The sequence below is a fragment of the Arctopsyche grandis genome, chromosome 7 (assembly GCF_051622035.1).
Source record: "Arctopsyche grandis isolate Sample6627 chromosome 7, ASM5162203v2, whole genome shotgun sequence".
NCBI lineage: Eukaryota > Metazoa > Arthropoda > Insecta > Trichoptera > Hydropsychidae > Arctopsyche > Arctopsyche grandis.
Window position 1 is genome coordinate 13634175 of NC_135361.1, and position 21592 is coordinate 13655766.

General features: G+C 31.9%; 4 protein-coding genes across 4 annotated transcripts in view; 1 reads left to right on the top strand and 3 right to left on the bottom strand.

The window, feature by feature from the left end:
* LOC143914705 (uncharacterized) overlaps positions 1–3550 on the top strand; it is a 95384-nt gene extending 91834 nt beyond the window's left edge. The window contains exons 22-24 of the mRNA XM_077435005.1: positions 22–1683; positions 3053–3153; positions 3238–3550. Of these exons, the coding sequence (XP_077291131.1) occupies positions 22–1683; positions 3053–3153; positions 3238–3550 (2076 nt within the window). The remainder of the gene's footprint in view (positions 1–21; positions 1684–3052; positions 3154–3237) is intronic.
* LOC143914278 (organic cation transporter-like protein) overlaps positions 1–21592 on the bottom strand; it is a 474519-nt gene that overhangs the window by 330350 nt on the left and 122577 nt on the right. The window lies entirely within an intron of this gene.
* On the bottom strand, positions 6524–9530 carry LOC143914203 (non-specific serine/threonine protein kinase Cdc7-like). The gene is made up of 11 exons (XM_077434315.1): positions 9383–9530; positions 9199–9255; positions 8868–9090; positions 8459–8552; positions 8246–8388; positions 7966–8140; positions 7801–7893; positions 7482–7728; positions 7256–7405; positions 6786–7180; positions 6524–6707 (listed from the first exon to the last, which is right to left on the bottom strand). Exons 1-11 carry the CDS (start codon positions 9399–9401, stop codon positions 6561–6563), a joined length of 1743 nt encoding a protein of 580 aa, XP_077290441.1. The 5' UTR covers positions 9402–9530; the 3' UTR covers positions 6524–6560.
* On the bottom strand, positions 10639–13700 carry LOC143914029 (uncharacterized). The gene is made up of 8 exons (XM_077434114.1): positions 13094–13700; positions 12811–12971; positions 12541–12722; positions 12293–12443; positions 12090–12214; positions 11879–12008; positions 11621–11807; positions 10639–11542 (listed from the first exon to the last, which is right to left on the bottom strand). The coding sequence occupies exons 1-8, from the start codon at positions 13285–13287 to the stop codon at positions 11239–11241; spliced, it is 1434 nt and encodes a 477-aa protein (XP_077290240.1). The 5' UTR covers positions 13288–13700; the 3' UTR covers positions 10639–11238.

A 21592-nucleotide genomic window follows, 5' to 3' on the forward strand; every position in this document is an offset into this window, starting at 1 on the left:
TACACTTTATTTTTTCGACAGATGAGACCATCGCCAATAGGTCGTGACACTGCAACTCCATCGACTCAAATGACTGATGATACACCAAGTCCCACCACACAGAGTCACGATAGTGAACGCGAACTAAGTAGCAGTTGTGGAAGAACGACAGCTTCTCCTCGAGAATTGAGTCCGGCAAGACCAGCTCTTATTATTCCATTACTCACTGTCCAACAGCCATCACCAACACGCCACTATCCAAACGGACTTATGTTTGCTGGCTCTCCACCACCTCAAAGAGCATCAATTGGTGAAACAAGTTTTCATTTCCCTAATAAACAACAACAAAAACGCTTACTCAAAGAATTTGAAAAACCCACATCTTTAGATTTGGCTAACACACCACCAATGATTACAATAACGTGCAATATGAGTGAAGCAGAATCTGATGCGGAATCCGTTTCCCCAGCTACCAGGCCTACAAATAAATCTCTAGCGCCTCCTGGTCCATCAGCGATGTGTTATCTGAGTCCATTTTCAATTTGCACGCAAAGAGATAGAACTACATCTGAATCAAATTTAAGTTCTTCGGGTTACAGTTCAATGGCAAGCCCAGGTCCTTCTAGATGTGGTTCAAGTAATCCATTGTGTCCTTCCGAAATGGAAGACCCTGGTCCAGGATCTGGACCGACAAATCTTCATTCTCATAGAAGACCATCGCCTTTGCTCAAAAGTAATTCTAACGCTTCTAGTGGCTCTTCAATGAATAATAATTGCAACGAACAAAAGGGTCACTGTCGAGGAAGATCAGACTCTGAAACATTGTCTGATGATCCACTATTAGAATCGAATGATGAGGGTATAAGCACTGATCACTTGGAAGAAAGAATAGAGGATGGTGAACTAAAAAGTGCTAAAGAACTTGAAGTGTTTCTTAAAAATGAAGCCTTGGAGAATGAAAAGACATTAGTGGTACCTGTGATACAAAATTCACTTCTATTGCAACCAAAAATTATAACAAATTGTGGTAGTGTTGAAAAATGTTTAGATGCACTTTCTATCCCAGCAACTGTGCCGACCAAAATGTCATTGCAATTGCCCTCAATAGTTATTCAAACTGATACTAGTCCCACTTGTGATAAACTTTTAAGCCCTGTGAGTTCACGTAGTGAAAGTCCATTGAGTGATAGAACTACAGGCCTCGGCCGATTTTCCTCTTACTTTTATTGTCGTCATAAAGAACAGCTGCCTTTTACCGATTCAGATGGTTTATACGATTTTCCAAGTTCTGATTGTGTTCATCAAAACAGTAGTGGTAATAATAAGACAAATGCTTCTGCCAGTACACAACCTCACAGGAAGTCAACCGGTAGAAAACGAGAACGAAAAAATTCCAGATCGAACACCGGTAGCAAAACTCCTAGTCCTACCAAGTCTCAACTGCCACATTCTTTGCAAAACCTTTTGGATGTACCCGGAAAAGACGTTTATTTCCGCACACCGGCACCCAGAAAATTAAGCCCAAAGCGAAGATCAAGATCTCAACAACCTGTCAGCTCTTCATCGTCATCTGAAAGCTTAAATTCAACGCGAGAGGTGACTGTACGCTTAAGTACAGATGTAAAATCACCACAAAGCACTGAACCCGGCACTCGTCCAAAGCAAGAATGGACTGCAGAAGCATCTGGGGAAGAAACTGGAGAGGTAAAACAAGTCATAAAAATTATTAAATTTGAGTGTTAATCGTTTTGGTTTCTTTTCATAAGTATGAAACTTCTTATTGCTTAATTTTATTTTTAATCCTTATTATTTTAATTGCACTAATAAGTCATTCTTCGAGAAAAAATTATTGCATTTTCAAATGAACCAAAATTACAAATTTTAAACAGAAATTGGCAACGCTGTTATATTGGCCAAACTATTTTAGGTTCGACTTCAAGTGGCGAATGGTTAATTAGAAAATGTCAGCTTTTGTGGATAACTGGACAATGCTGATCATGTCAATGTGAATACAAGAAGATTTTGCTATTGATTGCATTCTTTTTATTTAAGGTTTTTTTTCAAAATGATGCAAAACACAATTCTTAGCTTGAAAAATACGGTCATCTGCTGTTTATATCATTTTATTTTTGTATCACCGTAAAAATGTTCTATTAATACTTATTTAATTTTAAGCATCTATTCAAAGATTTTAGTTGGCTTTGCTTCAAAAGAAATATTAATATTAATATATCAATTAACCGATACAAAAGTTGTGTAACTAATGATGATGCATTCACCTAATAATCTAGATTTTGAAGTAAAAAAATTATAATTACTCATTATTAACAATTCATCATTATTTATACAACTTTATATCCACTATCGCTATATATCTACATAGTTTACACTTAAGTTTTAGTTCATTTTTAACTTTGTAAAAAAAATTTAGTCTTTATTGTAAATTTTAAAATTAAGAATCCTTTGATTACTTATCATGTTTGCATCCTTTCATTTTTGCATCTATCATTTTGTTTCAAAATATTTAGAACTGCTAGAAATATCTACAACACTGGCATTACAATAAACCTATTACAAATATTTACATTCAATAAATTTTGAGCAAATCAAATCTAATTGAAAACGTAAATTTAAAAAAAAAACTTATAAGACTGTTTTTTCAATAAGCATATTTTATCTCAAACTAAACTGATGACATACATACATACATACATTGCACGTACATACATTTTCCAATATGTAATTCATAAAATTACATATAAAGATTCTTCAATTTTAGTCATAATTATTGAAAAAACATACATTATTGCTGTGAAAATAATTTTTAGCACATCTATTTAACAAATATAAATATAGTAGTTATCTAAATAAATAGAAAATGCATATTTAAAAATTGGTAACGGCTTTTGATTTTATTTGATTCATTGAATTCACATATTTTGTTTGCACTATTATTTCGAAAGCTAAGTAGTTTTCAATAAAAATTTTCATCTTCGTCGAACCGTAATTTTTTTTAAATACGTGATTTTGTGAGAATTATTAAAATTTAATATACAATACATATGATTTACAGGATTCTTCGTTAAAGATGCTACCAAAGAGTCCGTTACCAGAAGAATATACGAAGCCAGTTAGAAAAATAAGTCGAATGAGAACTATAGGTCATCAAATTAGGTAATTTTAAAATGTATCATACTAAACTTATCACTTCTAAATGTTTTTATTATTTAAAAGAATATCGTAATAAAAATGTTTCAGATTTCTTCGTCGCTTAGAACAAAGTCTCAAGCAACGTGAACGCTTTACAATCACCGGCAACTCTGACGAAGAAGGCGACGAATCGTCCAGTGTCACATCACCTCTGTTGTCACAAAATCGTGCTCCTAAGCCGCAAATGAAAAAAAGCCAAAGTATCGGTCGTATACAATCAGGCTCTAACGTCGTTGTACCTTCTAGAGCGAAGACACCTAGACTAAAAAAAGGAAGTAGCACTACTGAAAGTCTACTTTCCCAAGATAACTTGTGGAGAGGGAACTTGGGGATGGCAGGACCAAACGATATATCCGATTAATTTAATTTACAATGAAAGAGCATAAGTACGTTAATTCGCGTTAAACTTGATGTTTCTTTAGGATTATATTTCATTTTCGATTCACAATTATTTTCAAAGTATTCCAATCGATCAAAGCATTTTAATGTATTTATTATAAATACGACGTGTAACTATAACTTCATATGTGAGTAAATTGAGGGATCAAATATATAGTTAAATGTTTTTTCGAAAATCCTAAACTTATCATACTAAACGGGCAAGATATTTCAAAAGCACAACGTAGTACGTAATGATGAAGCGAAAAACGGATATATAAAAAGTCTAATGTAAAGTTTGAAAGTAAATAAAATTGTTTCATGAAATTTATGTAAAATAATTGTATGTATATTATCGTCAAATTAAATTTTGATGAAAAGGGTTGTGCTCTTCAAATTGTAATTAAATAATTAATTATCTTGTGTTTGTTTGATCGTTTTAACCATACGCTAATTTCACTGATGCGTCTTTGTACAGCGTGAAAATATTACTTAATATATATTATATTGATTTTCTGTGTAAATAACATGGCGTGCAATATGCATTGAGACAGTAATTTGACTTTATTGATGATTGTGGGTTTAAAAAAATACATTGCAGTTTCAGACGGTTATTTTTGAGAGCAACTAAATGATTTGAATAATTAAAGAGCATATATCAGCGATTCGAAACTGTGATACATGAGCAATTCAAAACAAAGCAATTTCTTAATCAAACTATCGATATACCTTGATGGCAAGGTATTTTAAAATTATTCCTAGAAATTTTATGGGAGAAATTATAAATAATATAACGAACGCATTATAAAAATACATTAATTATAAAAAAAATAAACGTATTTACAGAAATATTTACAATGAATAATGGCCTGTTTATTGAGACTGATTTTCTACACTTTATGTAATTATCTAAAACTATGTAAATTCTAATTCTTCGCCAATCTCGTTAACCAAAATGCATATTATACTTCGAAATATGTGCATTTCTTAATTTGTAAGTTTGTAAATATTTTTTTCCCGAAATCAAAACTTATTTGTATTATAATTTATGTATCAAACTTAAGCTTTATTGATAACAAAGTTCGTATAAAGCACGTTTGGAAATGTAAGAACAGATCTAAACCAGAATGTTATTTTTATATTAAAATTCCTTCAAAGTCGCCTACTTATTATATGACAACTATATTTTTATCTGGAAAATACTCTATCCCTACTCCAATTTTTTTGTTTGTTTGTGAAATATCACATCTTGACGTTTAATATTTATATCTCAATTAAACAATTATAAATAAATATAAGCGAAAGTAATGCCGATTCAATAAATTATTTAGCATTTTAATTTATTTTTGAAACGTAGTTTTTAACCACATAGCAGATATATCATATAACAATGTTGCATTGTAAAAATTTGATATTTCAAATTTGCAAATTTCACATTGTTTTAAAATTTTGCTTTCGAGTAATTAACTATATAGAAACTATACCATTAATTACATCTCCTAAATACATAGATACGTCAAAAGTTGTTTTCATTCCTAGATTAGTGAAAAAAAATACACTACAGAATACCACTCAGTCTCGTTGTGTTAAATTAATTGATAAGTACTGCTTTTATTAGAAATCGATTAAGTCCAATAATAAATCCTCGTTTTATGAGTGCACTACCGTTTCGAAATAATATACTAAATAGTATTTAGCTCTATAATTTAGATTCCATTTTATTAGATAAGGGAATTATTACTATGTGAGTAATACGCATCAAATAATTGTGATAGCAAGTCATTGGTTTAAACGCGTAACTGTTAGAAACTATTCATTTGAACACGTGATATATTATTGACGCACCAATAAAAATAAATATATTGCATATTGTACATATGTAAACCACTTTTTGAAATAAAATCACATTTAAGAACGGTATATGTCTATGTATATATTCTCTTCAACAGAAAAGTTTCATGACAAAGCAATGATGCAATAAAAAACTCGTACGAAGTTGCATTTATATTAATCGAATACTAAAATAAATCTTTATTATTTTCGAAGAAAACTATTCAAAATCAAACTTAAACAGCGGAGACGAATGTGCCCCGGTTCATTCAGATTTAAATCTTATTGAGCAATAGAAATAGCAATAGCTATTTTTGTGTAAAATAGTAATGTGTGGATTTATTATATTTTTCATCCAAAAGATATATGCAATTTTATTTGTCTACTGATTTAAAATCTATTTTATATACTATTCTTTGGAACATTAATATTAATGTATAAATTGTGATGCACATTTTACAATACATATATTATTAATTGTACCGTACATTTATCAAATTAAATGACCTTTTATGAAATTCGAACTATATGTCAAATATTAAAATAAGAAATTATCACTGTATATAACTGTTACACTATAAATTAAAAAAAAAAAATCGGTGTGAAAGTTTCATGAAGTCAAAGTATGCAAAAAAGAAATTTAAATTACTTTTTTTAATGCAATTTTTCCAAAGTATAATTTTGCATTATGTGAATTTTCAAATGAATAAAAAAAATAGTCCTTTACTGTTTTTTTGCGGAGAACTTCCATACCAGGTGATCTTACGAACGATTTATACTTACTTGTCGTTGTGAATTCGTATCGAAAAAAGTTGTATGTAAATTTAATCCATATTGAATGGTTATTTCACAATTTACTTTCTTTATGTGATATTTTGTATGTATTGATTTACTGTATGTTGAAAATATAGTTAATTATAAAATGAGATCGAGTGTTGATGCTAATTTATTAGATAACAAGTGATACGTTTAATAAATTTGGCTTCAGACGGGTGATGTTTTATGTGTTTTATTTATCCAACACCATTTAAATAAAATCCCCATTTTAAAATCAATACATAAATCCTTTCAACACACATTCTTCTTCACAATAAATAAATGCAATTTGATTAATTTTGATTTTTTTTAATATAACAATAATTAATAAATAAACAAGATACAAACTATAGATTTTCTAAAAATGGATGTTTCAATGCATCTGATGCTGTTATTCTAGTATGAGGATTGACATCTAACAATCGCTCGAGCAGATCGAAAGCTTCATTAGGAAATCCACACCAATTATGTTCCACATTGTAGTTGTTTTCCTTCTGAAATAAAGGACGACATAATTACTATGAAAATACGTACAATAAGACATCGTTGAAGTTACGTCAAGATGTACTAACATTGGTATAAATATCCTTTTCAGTTTCTAGACAAACGCAGTAATCATTTGGTAAGGCACAGTTATCACATTGTTTATATTTAAAGGAATCGCTTAACATATTATTTGCTACGTCCACATTTTCGCCAGTTTTATTAGATATGGCATCCAACTTATTATATTTGTACATTTTATTTTGAACACTATCTATATCACAACTTATATACTCATGAGAATACGTTTGTTTATTAGCGAAATTTTCTTGACTAGTAAAGTTCAGATTGTCTTTAATTTTCAAAAGCGCGTCAGTAATTCTTAAGTCAAATTTTTTGGATCGAAACGCACGAGATCTCAAATGAGCGCATAGCTTCCGAAGATCAAAAGGCTTTTTTGTATAATTACATACTAAATCACGACCTGCAATTAAACACATACAAATTATACAAAGCATTATATAACTATGCTAACACAAAAGAACTTGTAAAAAATTACCCAATAAAATTCCTAATTTTTTCAATCGAGAACTACCAAATAGTGTAATAAGTTCTGCCAAGGCCGTAAGATCATCTGATCCTCGGAAAAAGGGATAACAACCAGATAAAAAAGATAAAAATATCACTCCACAAGCCCAAATATCGACAGCTGAAAATATATTATTTATAATTATTACATGATATGTAATCTTTTATAGAAACAAAACTTCACAAAATTTACTTACCGGTCGTCTGATCGGCATACTTTAACAAAACTTCCGGAGGTCGAAATCCTTGAGTTCCAGATCTGGAAGCTTTGTACGGTTGCTTATTTAAGCAAAAGGAACATACTGCTGGAAGACCAGTGCATGAACAAAGTTTAACTACATTGTTACATTTTAAATTCGTTGCAATTGTATTATAAATTTCAGTGTTTTTCAATATCATTGTGCGTTGAATTAATTTTGGTTTATTATACCGCTCTTGAGGTTGCTAAAATTAAAATTCAACATAACCATAGTAAACGAAAGCGATGTTTAAATAAATTCATTTGCAATACATTACCTCTAACGGTTCATCTTTCATATTGGGTGTTTTCACATATTGACTATCTAATGAAGGTTTTTTAAAATTATGATCCAAATCATCAGCTACATCCTGCAATGGAAGTAAATATGTATATGTACATATGTATACAACTCTAAATATGACGTTTATTTGAAACCTTACGTTATCGCACAGTTCGTTGTACTTTCGCTTAACAGCCAATATTTGTGTATTTGTACTATTTGTTACAGTATTTGGCGTGCTTTTAATTTCATTATTATCAGTTTCTAATTTCAATTTGTCAACAGGAGAATTATAATAAACTTTTTGAGCAAGACCAAAGTCAACTAAAAGGTATCTGAAAAAAAAAAAACAAAATCAATTTAGCTACCACATTATTGAACATTTTATTATTAAAATAGAACTATTTCTGTATCTGAAGTGAATATAAAATTTAAATTACCTTCTATTAATCCTATCATACAAAAAATTACTAGGCTTAACATCTCTATGAATCACATTAAATTGATGAACCCGTTTCAATGCAAGTAACAAATTTTTCATATACAATTTAATTTCCTCCATATCCATCAGCATAAAGTATTCCTAAAAACAATATAAATCAGTTATAATACTTGACATAGTAATTATAGCATTAATATGATGATGAACAAACGGAAAATTTTGTGTGAGGTAGATATGGCATAACGAAAACAACGGTATTAGAATGTCGGAGACACAAATCCACACCAACAACATTATCACAACCTCTGCAATAAATAAACTTTTAAAAACTCTGTTTTAGAATTTGCAGTATTTCATGGATAAATGGACAAAGCTTTACGTAATGGTGACATTTAATTTCATAGTAACATAATATTACAAAATATCTAAATGCCAATTTGATTTCAAGTGTCTATAATGCTAGATGGGTTTCTTATCAAGAATTTATATATGGCTTAAAAATGATATTTCAGAGGTACATTCAAGATTTAAATCTGTTATTGAAGATAATTTTTCACAAGAGTCGAATCCATTACGCAAAACTGGTCCAAATAAATAATAAATATTATAATATTATATACCCAATGAACCGTAAACATCTCAATTCATGCTCAATTCTATCAGGATGTGTTATCGGTATCAAATGTTTTATTGCAAAAAATTTCTTTTGATTGTTCGGCACCTGATTGTCACATTTTAACGACGCCAAATACACCGAGCTATAAGAACCCTCACCGATCACACGATGTAAATCGAAAATATTCAATTTTGGCAGTTTTTCTAACAGCTTGGAAATCTGCTTTTCTGGAAAACAAGATACGAATAATAAAAAGGTCTTACATACATGAAGTTAGAATTCGACAATCCATCAGGAATTTTACAACATCTATGTACAAAATCTAACAAACTTACGATCATTTGATATTGTTACTGTACTAGAATCGTCTTCAGCAATCGTGGATGTTTCATCTGAAACAGTTGTTTTTAAATTATGGTGGTTTACTATGAGGATTTATAATCAGCTGATCAAGCTAACCTCAAATGTCAAAAAAGTCGAGAAAATGTATGAAAACAATATAAAAATAGTGAGAAATACCTGGAGGGGCGGCGGCCATATTGCGGGGCTGCCCCCCTGAGATCCCCTCCCCCACCCCTCCTTCTCCCCCGCGCCCTGCGCCACCACCTGCCACCGCCAGACCAATGGACTGGGGAATGAAGATCCTAACTGCAATTATTACGGCTATTTACCTATCAGCTATACCAATCATACGATACGAACCGAATATTCTTACCTGTTTATTTTGAACCTACATATTATACCTAACTGGACAATTAAAATAAAACAACTCTCGTCAGAGTATAGATACAGTTTGAAAGATAAACTCTCTATTAATATAATGAAAATATTGTAAAATCTGAAACTATCTACATATTTATGACAGTCGATGTTTGTAGAATTATACCTGTCTAATATAGTTCGTTGAGTATTCCGCAAAAAGCGATCTCGAACACGTCACTAAAATCTCGATCACGGAACATCTGGCACCCAAAAGCTTCATCAATCGAAAGCTACTACGCGAAATATTGGTAAACGGACTATTAGTCATATTTGAACCAGTCAGAGGACAACCAGTCGCTCTAGATCGGTCACACGTGATCACCCGTCACACTAAAACTGGCAACACCCTAAAACTGGTCACGAGAAAACTGGTCACACCCGAAAATTAGTCACGAAAAAACTGGTCACATCCAAAAATTCGACCAATTTTTAATTTTTGGGTGTGACCAGTTTTTTCGTGACCAATTTTCGGGTGTGACCAGTTTTAGAGTGTGACCAGTTTTAGAGTGACCAGTTTTAGGGTGTTGCCAGTTTTAGTGTGACGGGTGATCACTAAAGGGCGAATAACCAAGGTGCCGTTTATTGTTCAAATGTTGTAAATGCATTGTTAAAGGTTTGCCGAACCTTTAACAATGCATTTACAACAATAGAACAATGAGCGGCACCTTGGCTATCCGTACTCTAGTGATCATGTGTGACCGATCTAGAGCGACCGGTTGTCTTGTGACCGGTTCACATTTGACTAGTAATCACCGAACCGAAATATTGTACTAACGAAAACTCGAGTGCTAGATGTTCCGTGATCGAGATTTTAGTGACTTGCGCGAAATCGCTATTTGCGGAATAATCTGTTTACCGTCTAATATTTCTAATACTATTAATATTGAATAACTATTTTTACAACTGCAACACAACTCTCACTCAATTGGAATATCATACATGGTAAAAATAATTAATTCTCGGAAAATCAATTTCTTAAAAAAATTAACTTGTGTAAATGATAAAGAAAAATTGACAATGGATATACAAAATTTTATTTTTAAAAATAAACAATTAAAAATTAACACAATGTGAAAAATTCAAATCAAATGCATGCAATTCAAACGCATTATAAATAATTGAGAATTATAGCAAGGTGGTGATAGTATTGCATGCAGAATAATGGGAAAACTAAAATAATAAATAATAATAACTTCTTCGAAATAAATTTATTATTTATACATCAAACTACTCATATTACAAAATTTAAGTACATACATATTATACATAGGTAAGGTATTCAAAAATTTATAAATAATATTCCATGTGTCTATTCGAATTTCAATTTAGCACCCATTCTGACAATATCTTTTGAATTTGTAATTATTAATTTCTAATTGAATTAATGACCCTCATCATATTAATACTACTAATAAACAAAAAAACAGTCCATTAACATTGGACGTTTATAAAATTTACTCGTATTTAATCAATCCCGATTCATGTATTCTTTGGTAATCTTCAAATTCAACACTAACATCATCATTATATGTAGTATGAAACGATAATTATATGAAATACAATATTAACAAGTCAATTATAAATTAAAATCCATTGCAATGTGCAATTGAAAGTCAATCTTCATTTTTAAACATCAAGAAATCTTTAAGTGCTACAGGTAAAGGTAAAGCTTGAATAGAACGAAAAATAGATTTTGCTGGCAAATGTGCTCGTAATACAAGCCTTGTTAAATGTGTAAGAGGTCGAGGTATACGCTCCCAATTGGAAGGTGGACTGGCTCCAGCCAGCACCAGTAAACGTGCTACTGATACATTTCTCTGTGCAAGTGCTAATGAAAGATTATCAACTACACAATGTTGTAAAGAACATAAATTTACGTCTGCTCCATGTTTAATTAGCAATTTTGCTATTTCATCACTGCGAAAAAATAATATGATGAGTTTAAAATATTAATTTATAAAACAAATTTAAACACGTTCGTTCTAAAATACAAACCGTTCTAAAATTATGGCTCTGAAGAGTGGAGTGTCCCCTCCAGTAAAACAAATGGTATTTAAATTCACGTGATAGTCTTGTAAGCAAAAAAATATTTCTTGGAAAATTTTCACATCTCTTGAACAACTTACAGTCTCGTGTAAAGCCGTTGATCCTGTTAAACTATTGGGATAATCTACTGAACCACCTGAAAAATATTATTAATATTAATTAATATATTACATTCTGATATATCAAAAATGTTTTTTATGTATTTACCATTTTCTAATAATAGACGAACAACTTCTATTTGACCTGATCGACATGCTAACAATAAAGGAGTATCACCATCACAATCACGTAAATTAACATTTGATCCATATCGTAGCAAATATTGTACAATTTCCATCTAAAAATTACAATAAAAAATTACTTAATTGTATAAATTCAAATAAAACATATACATATGTATGTATGTAGTGGTACATACTTGCTTATGCAAAACTGCATAGTGAAGTAAACAATGATGAGGTTGAATTCTAGCTCCAGATGATAATAATGATTCTACAATTCGTATGGCATCTTGAAATATGGCTTCACAGAGTGGAGTATTGCCTTAAAATGTAAAATAACAATATTATATTTAAAATACGTTCAAATAAGAAAATGAAAGCATATTATAATATAAAATACCATGAACATCCTCCACATTCACATTAGAACCGGCTTGTAAAAGTTGAACAACAGCATCGATACGACCTTCTTGTACTGCAACCTGTAATGGTGTCCTTTCTGCACCATCTCGTATTTCCAAAAGAGCCCCCGTTGATATCAAAATACCAATCTGAAGAAAAAGAAAAATGTATTTATAACGATGATCAAAACTTTTTAAGAAACTACCTTATACGAAAAAAGCAGCATAATAAATTTTAAGCACAAACAATATTAATGTGTCCGAAGGCAGCAGCAATGTGTAGTGCAGTAGTTTGATCTGGATTTAAGGTGCAACGGTTTGGATCTGCACCAGCTTCTAGCAATACTTTTAGAGCAGCTGTCTGTCCAAACTTGGCTGCCAAATGGAGAGGAGTCAATCCATCGGAATCACACGAATCTACCTTAGCATCTAAAAAAATTTTATATTATGCAATATATTCATATAAACCTTTCAACTTTGACATACATATTTATATTACTAAATAACGAAAAATTACTAGTTTGTAATAGTAGACGTAAAACGCCAACATGACCTTGTTCAGCTGCATAATGAGCAGCACCTCTTTGTTTCTTAGCAAACTTATCAATGGTTGCTTTTAAAGATGCTTCTGAAGTACCCACTAATCCTTCAGTTTGTTCTAGCATTTGAGCGTACCACCTAAAGAATCATTTTAATAATCAATATAAAATATAAATCATTGATATAATTACTATGATCTTTTATTAATGTAAAATTTCAATTGTTAACATGTGAAATAATCATTAAAACTGATGAATTACCGATATAGTGATGCCCAATCATCGTCTTCGCGCTCAGTAAGATTACTCTCCACTACCTCTTCATCCCATTCGAGACCTTCAGTACCACTCGGTGCGGGAAATTCCGTTGGTACATCTGCTGGTGAATTTTCTTCGTGTATGAATACATAATAACCTTGATTCTGATTGGTGTAATTATTTAAAAATGGATGCATGTATAATATTCACATCAGATATTGTGCTTGCTCGAGTAAATTACATTTTGTATACTGAGCCCTTTTAAAAAAATCACACTTTTTAGAAAACGTAACGACCCACACAGAACAAGCATCAATTCGATTGCATTACTGCCTTTTGTGTGCGGTAATTATATTAATATAAAATTTTCACTACAAAAATAGAAATAGCTTTGGTCAATCATCTTTGTAATGTATGTGTAAAATGTTGAAGAAATTTAAGATTCGATATTTGTAAGTCATATTAAAGCTAGTTTTTTTCAGATATAGTAGTGTGTCAGATATTTGCACTAAAGCATGCAATAAAATTGTAATAGGACCAGTTTGACAGGCCAATCAATAGTTGCCGTAACTGTCACTATGACAGTCACAACTGCCAACTGCTAAAATCTAACTATTTTAATTTATCATTTATCCACAAATATTTTTACAGATATCTTTTGGTTCATTTCACATGATAAATTACCTACCTACACAAGTTAATTTAACAAAGAGCTGAAGCTCACTAAATTACACACAATTTAAGCGACAGAAATTAATTAGCTTTTTTTATTAATTTTGTTATCAATATTGACATGACATTAATATATTATTTATGTTGAAGTGGCCAATAGCCATACCCTGACCAACAATTGTTACATTTACCTTATATGTATACTATCATGACTAAACATCGAATTGTGGAATACATAGCCTAAAAAGAAAAACATGACTTTGCAACTACTCTTATTATCAATGTAAACGTATTTCAATCATAAATTTTATCTTCATCGTATTATACACATTTTCTTTTAAATAATAGCACACACAGTACCGGTTTTAGGGGGGGCTGGGTCAAATAAGTTAGGGCGCCGCTCGATGCATCAAAGGCGCTTTAAAATTAAAATTAGAGCGCCAAAGGCCCTACAAAATTTTAGACTATAGCGCCAAAGGCCCTACAAATTTTTAGACTATAGCGCCAAAGGCGCCTCTACTTTCTAAACTCAAACATTTGTACTCGACAAATTCTATTCATTGGGTGAAGGCGCATTCCCTTCTGTATTATAACTAACGTTTCCCCTTGGCAGCCACAATATAAATCTTGTGATATACGACGCTGCAAAATCTTCTGTAACATCGCAAACTTTTTTCGATATTCTCCAAATATTGTTTACGCTATTTTCAGCTTCAATATATCACTGGAAGATTCTAACTGGTTACGTGCAGATATATTCCTAAAAAAAATTTAACATCCGAACAGTTAAACAAATATTCAAAGATGTGGAGTTTTTTGTATTTTGTAAACAATCTACTGGAAAGAGCCAATCTTCAAATTAAGCTCACCGCGAATTCAAAATCTGATATTATTAGCAAAGAACTTATCAATTTAAAAGTCTTTCTTTTAAATAAAGTTCAAGGAAAAATTAATCCAATCATTGTATTAAATTTTATAAAACAGCATAATTTACAAGAATTATATCCAAACATTTGGGTTGCTATACTTTTGCTGACACTGCCTGAAATTGTAGCAAGGTTCCACCCGGAAAAAGGAGGATGATAATCCGTTTTTTATATATTTTTTTAGGGTTTTAGAAAAAAATGACTGAGGGCACCATTGGGTGTAAGGCCGGAACTGAGTACACATGAAAATTAATTAAGTTTTAACCAATGTTTTGATTATTTTATATAGAAGAAAATTTAAATCATCTTTTCCTTTTCTTTTTTCCAAGCTTTTTATTATTCTTTTCTTTTCTTATTTTATTTATTTAATTATTTATTATGCACTACGATTGTTCTGTACTTGTACAAAACAATCGCAATGATTGCCGCGTCAGAGAGTTCGGCCGCCTGTGTGCAAACTTAAATCAGCCGCTCTTTAATTTTATCAGCATTTGTATGAATCATTTTACTGAAAAAAGATTTTAAAAAGTGCATGCGAGTAGTGCAAAAATCTTATCTTGTGATAAATATTGTGTGAGAAATATAGTGTTGAAAATTGTAATCATAATAAAAATTAACCAGAAAAACAGACAGAAAACCAAAACGTTTAGTTCTGAATAGGACCAGACAAGAAAAACCGAACTTTTTCAAGTTCATTCATGAAAATATAGTGTTAAGAAGAGTGCGGTCTGCAGCGGGTGACACCATTTTTGGGCTGACACCAAATTGTTCAAATTGAAAAACGCTAATTCGACATATTCCTTGTATGGCGGTCCTCCAGCGGCTACACGCCTCATTGTATATATATATATACAGCTTTCTGTATGTATACAGCTACTGCGAAATCCGTCTGGTGCAGTTATATATAGCATCAAATATGAGCCACGATTGACGTTTGTCCGAATTCATGAGATATCAGTGTATGTACCCAAAGGTAAGAAGGTTAACTGATTCAGTCAGACGGAGTCATAATCCAGAAACAACGTGTGAACTTAGCTTCTCTCTCGTAAATCAACAATTAATAAAAAAAAAATATTTAGGTGACACCACCCCTAGCAAAGCCACTGGTTTTACCCACAATCCCACATCTAGGGCATTATTCTTTCGATCACTAACCAATATTCAACATCCTTGAAGAAATACATCTGGCAGTAGCAAAGATAATAGAACATAAAATAACTAGCTCTATGCGAACCGACTTTATACTTCCTATACCGTCATTTCCCCGAATTATAGTTTGGGTGTTTTACAAGTTGTAACTTGCAACAGCAATCCACAAGGATACAACATGACAACCTTAATGCATTTTAAAAAATAAATACTTTTTTCGACTCTAATTTCTTTCGGCCGCCTGTGTGCGTTGCACACATTTGTACATACGGTAGGCGCGGCCCTGACGGTACATAAATTGCAATTTTTTAAAATAGAACAGTGATGTGCGGTTGTTTTTGTGCAATATTGCTGTACAAACGTCTCGTTCTCAGACGAAATAGACTGACTCTCAGACTGTATTCGTTGGAGGGGTGGTGGCCTCATGTTGACGGCTTTATTGGTCGATTTATTGACCTTTAAAGTCAGCTTATATAGAATCCATCAAATAAAAAAACTTCCGTTAATCAAAAGCATATTTATTTCAATCAATCTGTAATACATACATGAAATTATTATCTAAGTTTTTGTGCGATTAATAATAAGTTATTGCAATTAAAATATATATATGTATGTACATATCTGGCATTTTATAATATGGCTAATACCAAAATATGTAGTTTTGAACAATTTATCATTCTAACTGCATGTTTTAATTGAGCCAGAAAATACGATATTTACCATGAACATAATTTTAAAACACGAGCTATCGGTAAAGAAATAAACATGCTATAAACATCTATATGTCGTTTCAAACTGAGCTCCCATACTATTTTGCATTGATTTAATATAATAAATCCTTAAGATATTTAAATAATACGAATACAATTTATATAACATATATGATATAAGCTCATCGATATAAAGATTACAATTTTCCATTTTCGTGTTGATATCTTTTGGAGCAATTGTAAGCTACAAACTTCTTTAGCAGCAATACGAGGAAGAAACACACTACAACGACACTGAATGCAATACCAAAGAAGACAATGGTGTGGTCACCCTTGAACTGGACGTCCTCGTCAACAACGATTGCAAACGAGACTTCTGAAGTGGTATTGGCTGTGCGGAGGTCATCACTTCGACGAGTTCGGACCGAAGCACCCTGGGGGCCTCGGGGGCGCACGCCTTCGATCTCACATCTCCCAGAATGACACTCTCCAGCTTCCAAGCACGCCACTAGTCTTACACTCAGCTTCACTTCGTCTCCATTGTTCATACCCTCAAATTGTGCCGCTCTTCAACATAAATTAAAAAAAAATTGCAATTTCGATATATAGATATATTGCTAAAGTTCAACTGATAGATTTACGACTTCTATTACTAGTTGTTACTTATATTTTAAATTTATATCTGAAAATAAATCTTTCAATTTACAAACGTCAAAAGACACTTAAGCGATAAACGCGTGAGTGCAACAAAGGAATAAAACAGCACATTGTTTTTCCTCTTGCCATTTGTTATTTATTATCGAGCAATATGTAATCTGTTTTATGCTAATACCGACCACGGATGTTGTCTTCAATATTGTAGGACGTGCTATGATTATCTAAAAACTTAGTTCTGAACTATGTATGTATGAACTTTTTTTTTGTACTTATACGTAAAGGTACATGCAAAATTTTTTTACATAATATTCAAAATCGATGTAGAACTTGTTTGTGAAGATGTTTTTTTTTTCTTTTGTCAATATAAATTTGAATTCTTTTGTGGACTCCACAACGTATGGAGCTACAACAAACCTTTTTCTTTTTATTACATAGTCCATGAACTATTTTAAAATTTAGTTATTATTATTTAGTGGTTATTATTTTAATACTAGTGTTGTACCCGATGAAATATCGTCACATGGATGTTTGCCATATTAAGAGGGCTGTACACCCGAAACCTTAATTTTGTTGCCGTTCCTTTCTTCGATATATATATTGAGTGAATGCGACAATATATATCAATATATATATTGAGTGAATGCGCTTCGACCAGATAAAACGTATTTTAAATTGACAAAATCGAGGTTTCGTATTCTCCTATTTTCTCCTCCGAAACCGGACCAATTTTTAAAAAAATGTCATCATCGTTATGAGAAAGATATTTTCTGTGCAACTATGCGCGTATTTTTTTAAAATCGACCGTTAAATAAGCACGCTGGACTCTTTTCGTGGGTGTAAAAAAGAGGCGATTTTATTGATGTTTGGCGGCTTCTAGCTCCTATAAAAAATAACTAATCAAAAAAATAAAACGATAGATGCAACCCAATGATAGATATCCAAAGCATATTAAAAAATAATTTCTCTAGTGCCATAATTGAGGAAGGGAGAAGTCTAATACGTTTGTATGGACAATGCGCTGGTGTCCAGGCCTCTTAGGTTATTAAATAAAAGAAATGTGTCGGTCCTGTGTTCAATCCGCACGCGGTCGAATTTTTTTCAAATACCTTTTAAATATATTTAATTTAATATTTCTATTTAATATGAAAAAAAATGGTAAAAACTGCATACCTACCTACCTACATATAAAGAATATAAAAAATAATTAATTAATTAAATACATTTTCTCCAGTACAATACATTAGATGGCATTACATTCTCAGAGACTTAACGCCGTCTATTAATGTAGAGGAACATTGGTAGCAAACAGAATTGGTAGAAGTTTTTTTATATTCGTACATTTTTTTGGCAGTGGTTTAGCTGTGACGGGTCTACCTCACGGCACCGAAAGTGAAAAGATCTAAAAAGCAAATATCGGAAGGCAAAGATCGAAAATCGAAAGATCTTAAGTCGAAAGGTCAAAAAAAAGCGTGCATGGTAAACGGTACTATGTATATATAATATATATATATATATATATATATATATATATATATATATATATATATATATATATCAGTGGCATGCGGTGAAATTATCTCTCTTTTTGTCATACAGCCTTGTTTAATGTGCGCACGCAGGATACGGGAGGAAAAGCCTGTTCCTTTTGTTCCTGTTGTATCCTGCTCGCGCAAATTAAGTGAGGATGTACGACAGGGGGAGAGTGAGTTTTACCGCACGCCACTGATATATACATATACTAACTGTTTTTCATATGTATACATGGTAAACGAACATTTTCGATTTTTTGACTGTCGGTGCGGTGACGGTCACCCAGCTGTGACTTACATGTGTGTCGAATCGAAACGACTATTATAGTACGGCGAGCTTTATCTCAGATATACACATAGATGCACAGGCAGAATAGCGATATTATATATATGTATGATGACTGTAGTTTAAAACACAAAACAATTTCCGTTTGATTTATATTTTTTTCGAGATATGTTATAAAAATCTGCGTTGATTTTGAATGGGAAGCAAATGAGAAAGATTTCTGAAAAATAAACTAATCCTTTCAAATGATGTCTTAAAAATATTAGTTGGTTGGTTTCTATAAAATATAATAATTGGTGGTTAAAAATAATCGCTTCGTAAATAAATATGAATATGATTTACGAATTCATTATCTATGAGATGTGTAGTTTTTTGTTTTTCATCTAAAATGTGGCCAAACCTTTAATATCAATATGATATTACAATATATTTAATTTTTAAACATAAAACCTTTTTTAAATATTTTCAGTAGCAAAAAGATGTAAAAGAAATCTCTACATAAATATCACACACTATTCTTAAGTCATTGAGTATGAAAATGGACTATTAACATACATATGTACATTATATTTTGATCGTCAAATTAAATCACCTTATGAACAGGGTGTGCCTTAATGGTGAGATAGCTATTGGATCCTTTGGACATAGTGAATAAGCCTGAGGATCTCGACAGCCATCACTCTGTAGCAAAGTTATTTCTTCTTGACTACTTCCATCACTATCTCTACGCATCACAATAGAACTAAAACGAGATGAAGTCCAACCTTAAATAAAAAAATAAAATGTTTCTTAAGTAAATAAAATTTAAAGTGTCGAAAAATTGTCTAATGTTTTTGCAGATAAAACGATAAAGAAGAGTCTCCCTATCAGTCAAAATCTTAAGGATGAATATTGATTCTTCCTCCATATACATATGTACGAATGTGTTTATGTACTGAAACATTATCATAGTGGCTGCTCATGATACTAAAAATAATTAATATGTTTATGAAAGCAGTATATTTTTACTATGACAGGTTATTATTACAGTTCAATAGACACATGTGGCCAATTGAACAGAGACTACCGTATTTTCCCATTCATCTGAATCAGTGTTTCTACACATTTATGCTAATACAAATATTTAAATAAAAAAATACCATCTCCTGTTTCAACATCTGCTCTTAGCATGATTATATCTCCAAGGGGTACTCGAGCACGTGATGGTAAAATTTCTGTAAAATCTCCTCGATTATCTCTCCTATATAGAGCCACTCTAGTCCTTAGAGTACCTCGACTTCCACCTTTAGCTATGGCCCCTCCACTTCGACCCGTCCTGAAAATGATTTTAATTCAGTCGATGCGGAAATGATAAATCTTTTGCGACATGACACCACTTACGCCGCATTGTCCACGTCGATTTTCAAATGTTTAATATGAGACACTACTCTATCTTGTACCCTGCAGTGAAGCGTCAATACAGGATCTTCGGGTAATTTCATTTTAGGCACTGTGGGAAAACGAATTTTCACGCACATATGAGTAACACGATCCGCAGAAGAACAATCTCTGACACCGCAGCGATGAAAATCATTTTTGGAAATGTTTATGTGCACATTTGTATTGAAAAGTGGTGGTGGCGAATCACTGTTAACTTCACAAAATCCATTACCATTTTTCGTCATGTCTTCAAGCACCGGAATATTTTCATTGGATCTGAATGTTAGCAGTGCTTGAAATCTGCCATCCGTCGGGGTGTCAAAACAACGCATTTCATTAACTTCCAATTGTAAAGGCAAAATTTTCTTTTTAGTTTCAAATGTACCAATAGAATGGAATGTGGGTTGTATATGGTTTGCTGGAAGATATTCAGCGTGTGGCTTAAATGGTATAATTTCATCGTCAGCCATCGGAGGACGAAGTTCATTAAAAGGTACCTGCGGTGTCACGTAGGTGTATCCAGAAGAAGATGGTGGTTGTACTTCAGGTTCATCATGGAATGGTGCTTGGTTAATAAATTCTTCTTCGATGATAGGGATTGATGTAGTTGTTTCTGGTGGAAAGCTATCACCAAACTGAGGTAAGTATTGTCTTGCTGGAGGATCGCGATATGAAAAGTCTTTAGATTTCAGACTTCGTAATCCTAACCGTCTCATTTTGTTATCATCGATTTGATTTTTAGATGAATTTCCTTTCAATGTTTCGTTTAAAATGGCCATAGGTTTCCACGTACTTTTCCATTCGTTTGAACTTTGAGATACATTATTGTATGAGAAACCCTCCGGAGTTAACTCTTCACCACTCGCAATTACCAAGTTGAGGAGTAGAAACAGAGCACACATATCGAAATGTGACAACCAAATGACATTACCACTTGACACCCAGCTAATGAATGAGAATTTAAAGCAATTGAACTTTTATAAATTCGCAAACCAAAGAATTTGTGTCAAAGTTCTGTTATTGAACGTCCAATACTCAAATCGTGACATGGTAAGCGCCACTTAAAACAAAGTATCTAGTTCAGCGATTATTCACTAAAAATTAAAGTTTTATGAATTATTTAGAAACACTGGTTAGAAACGCTACAATAAAAG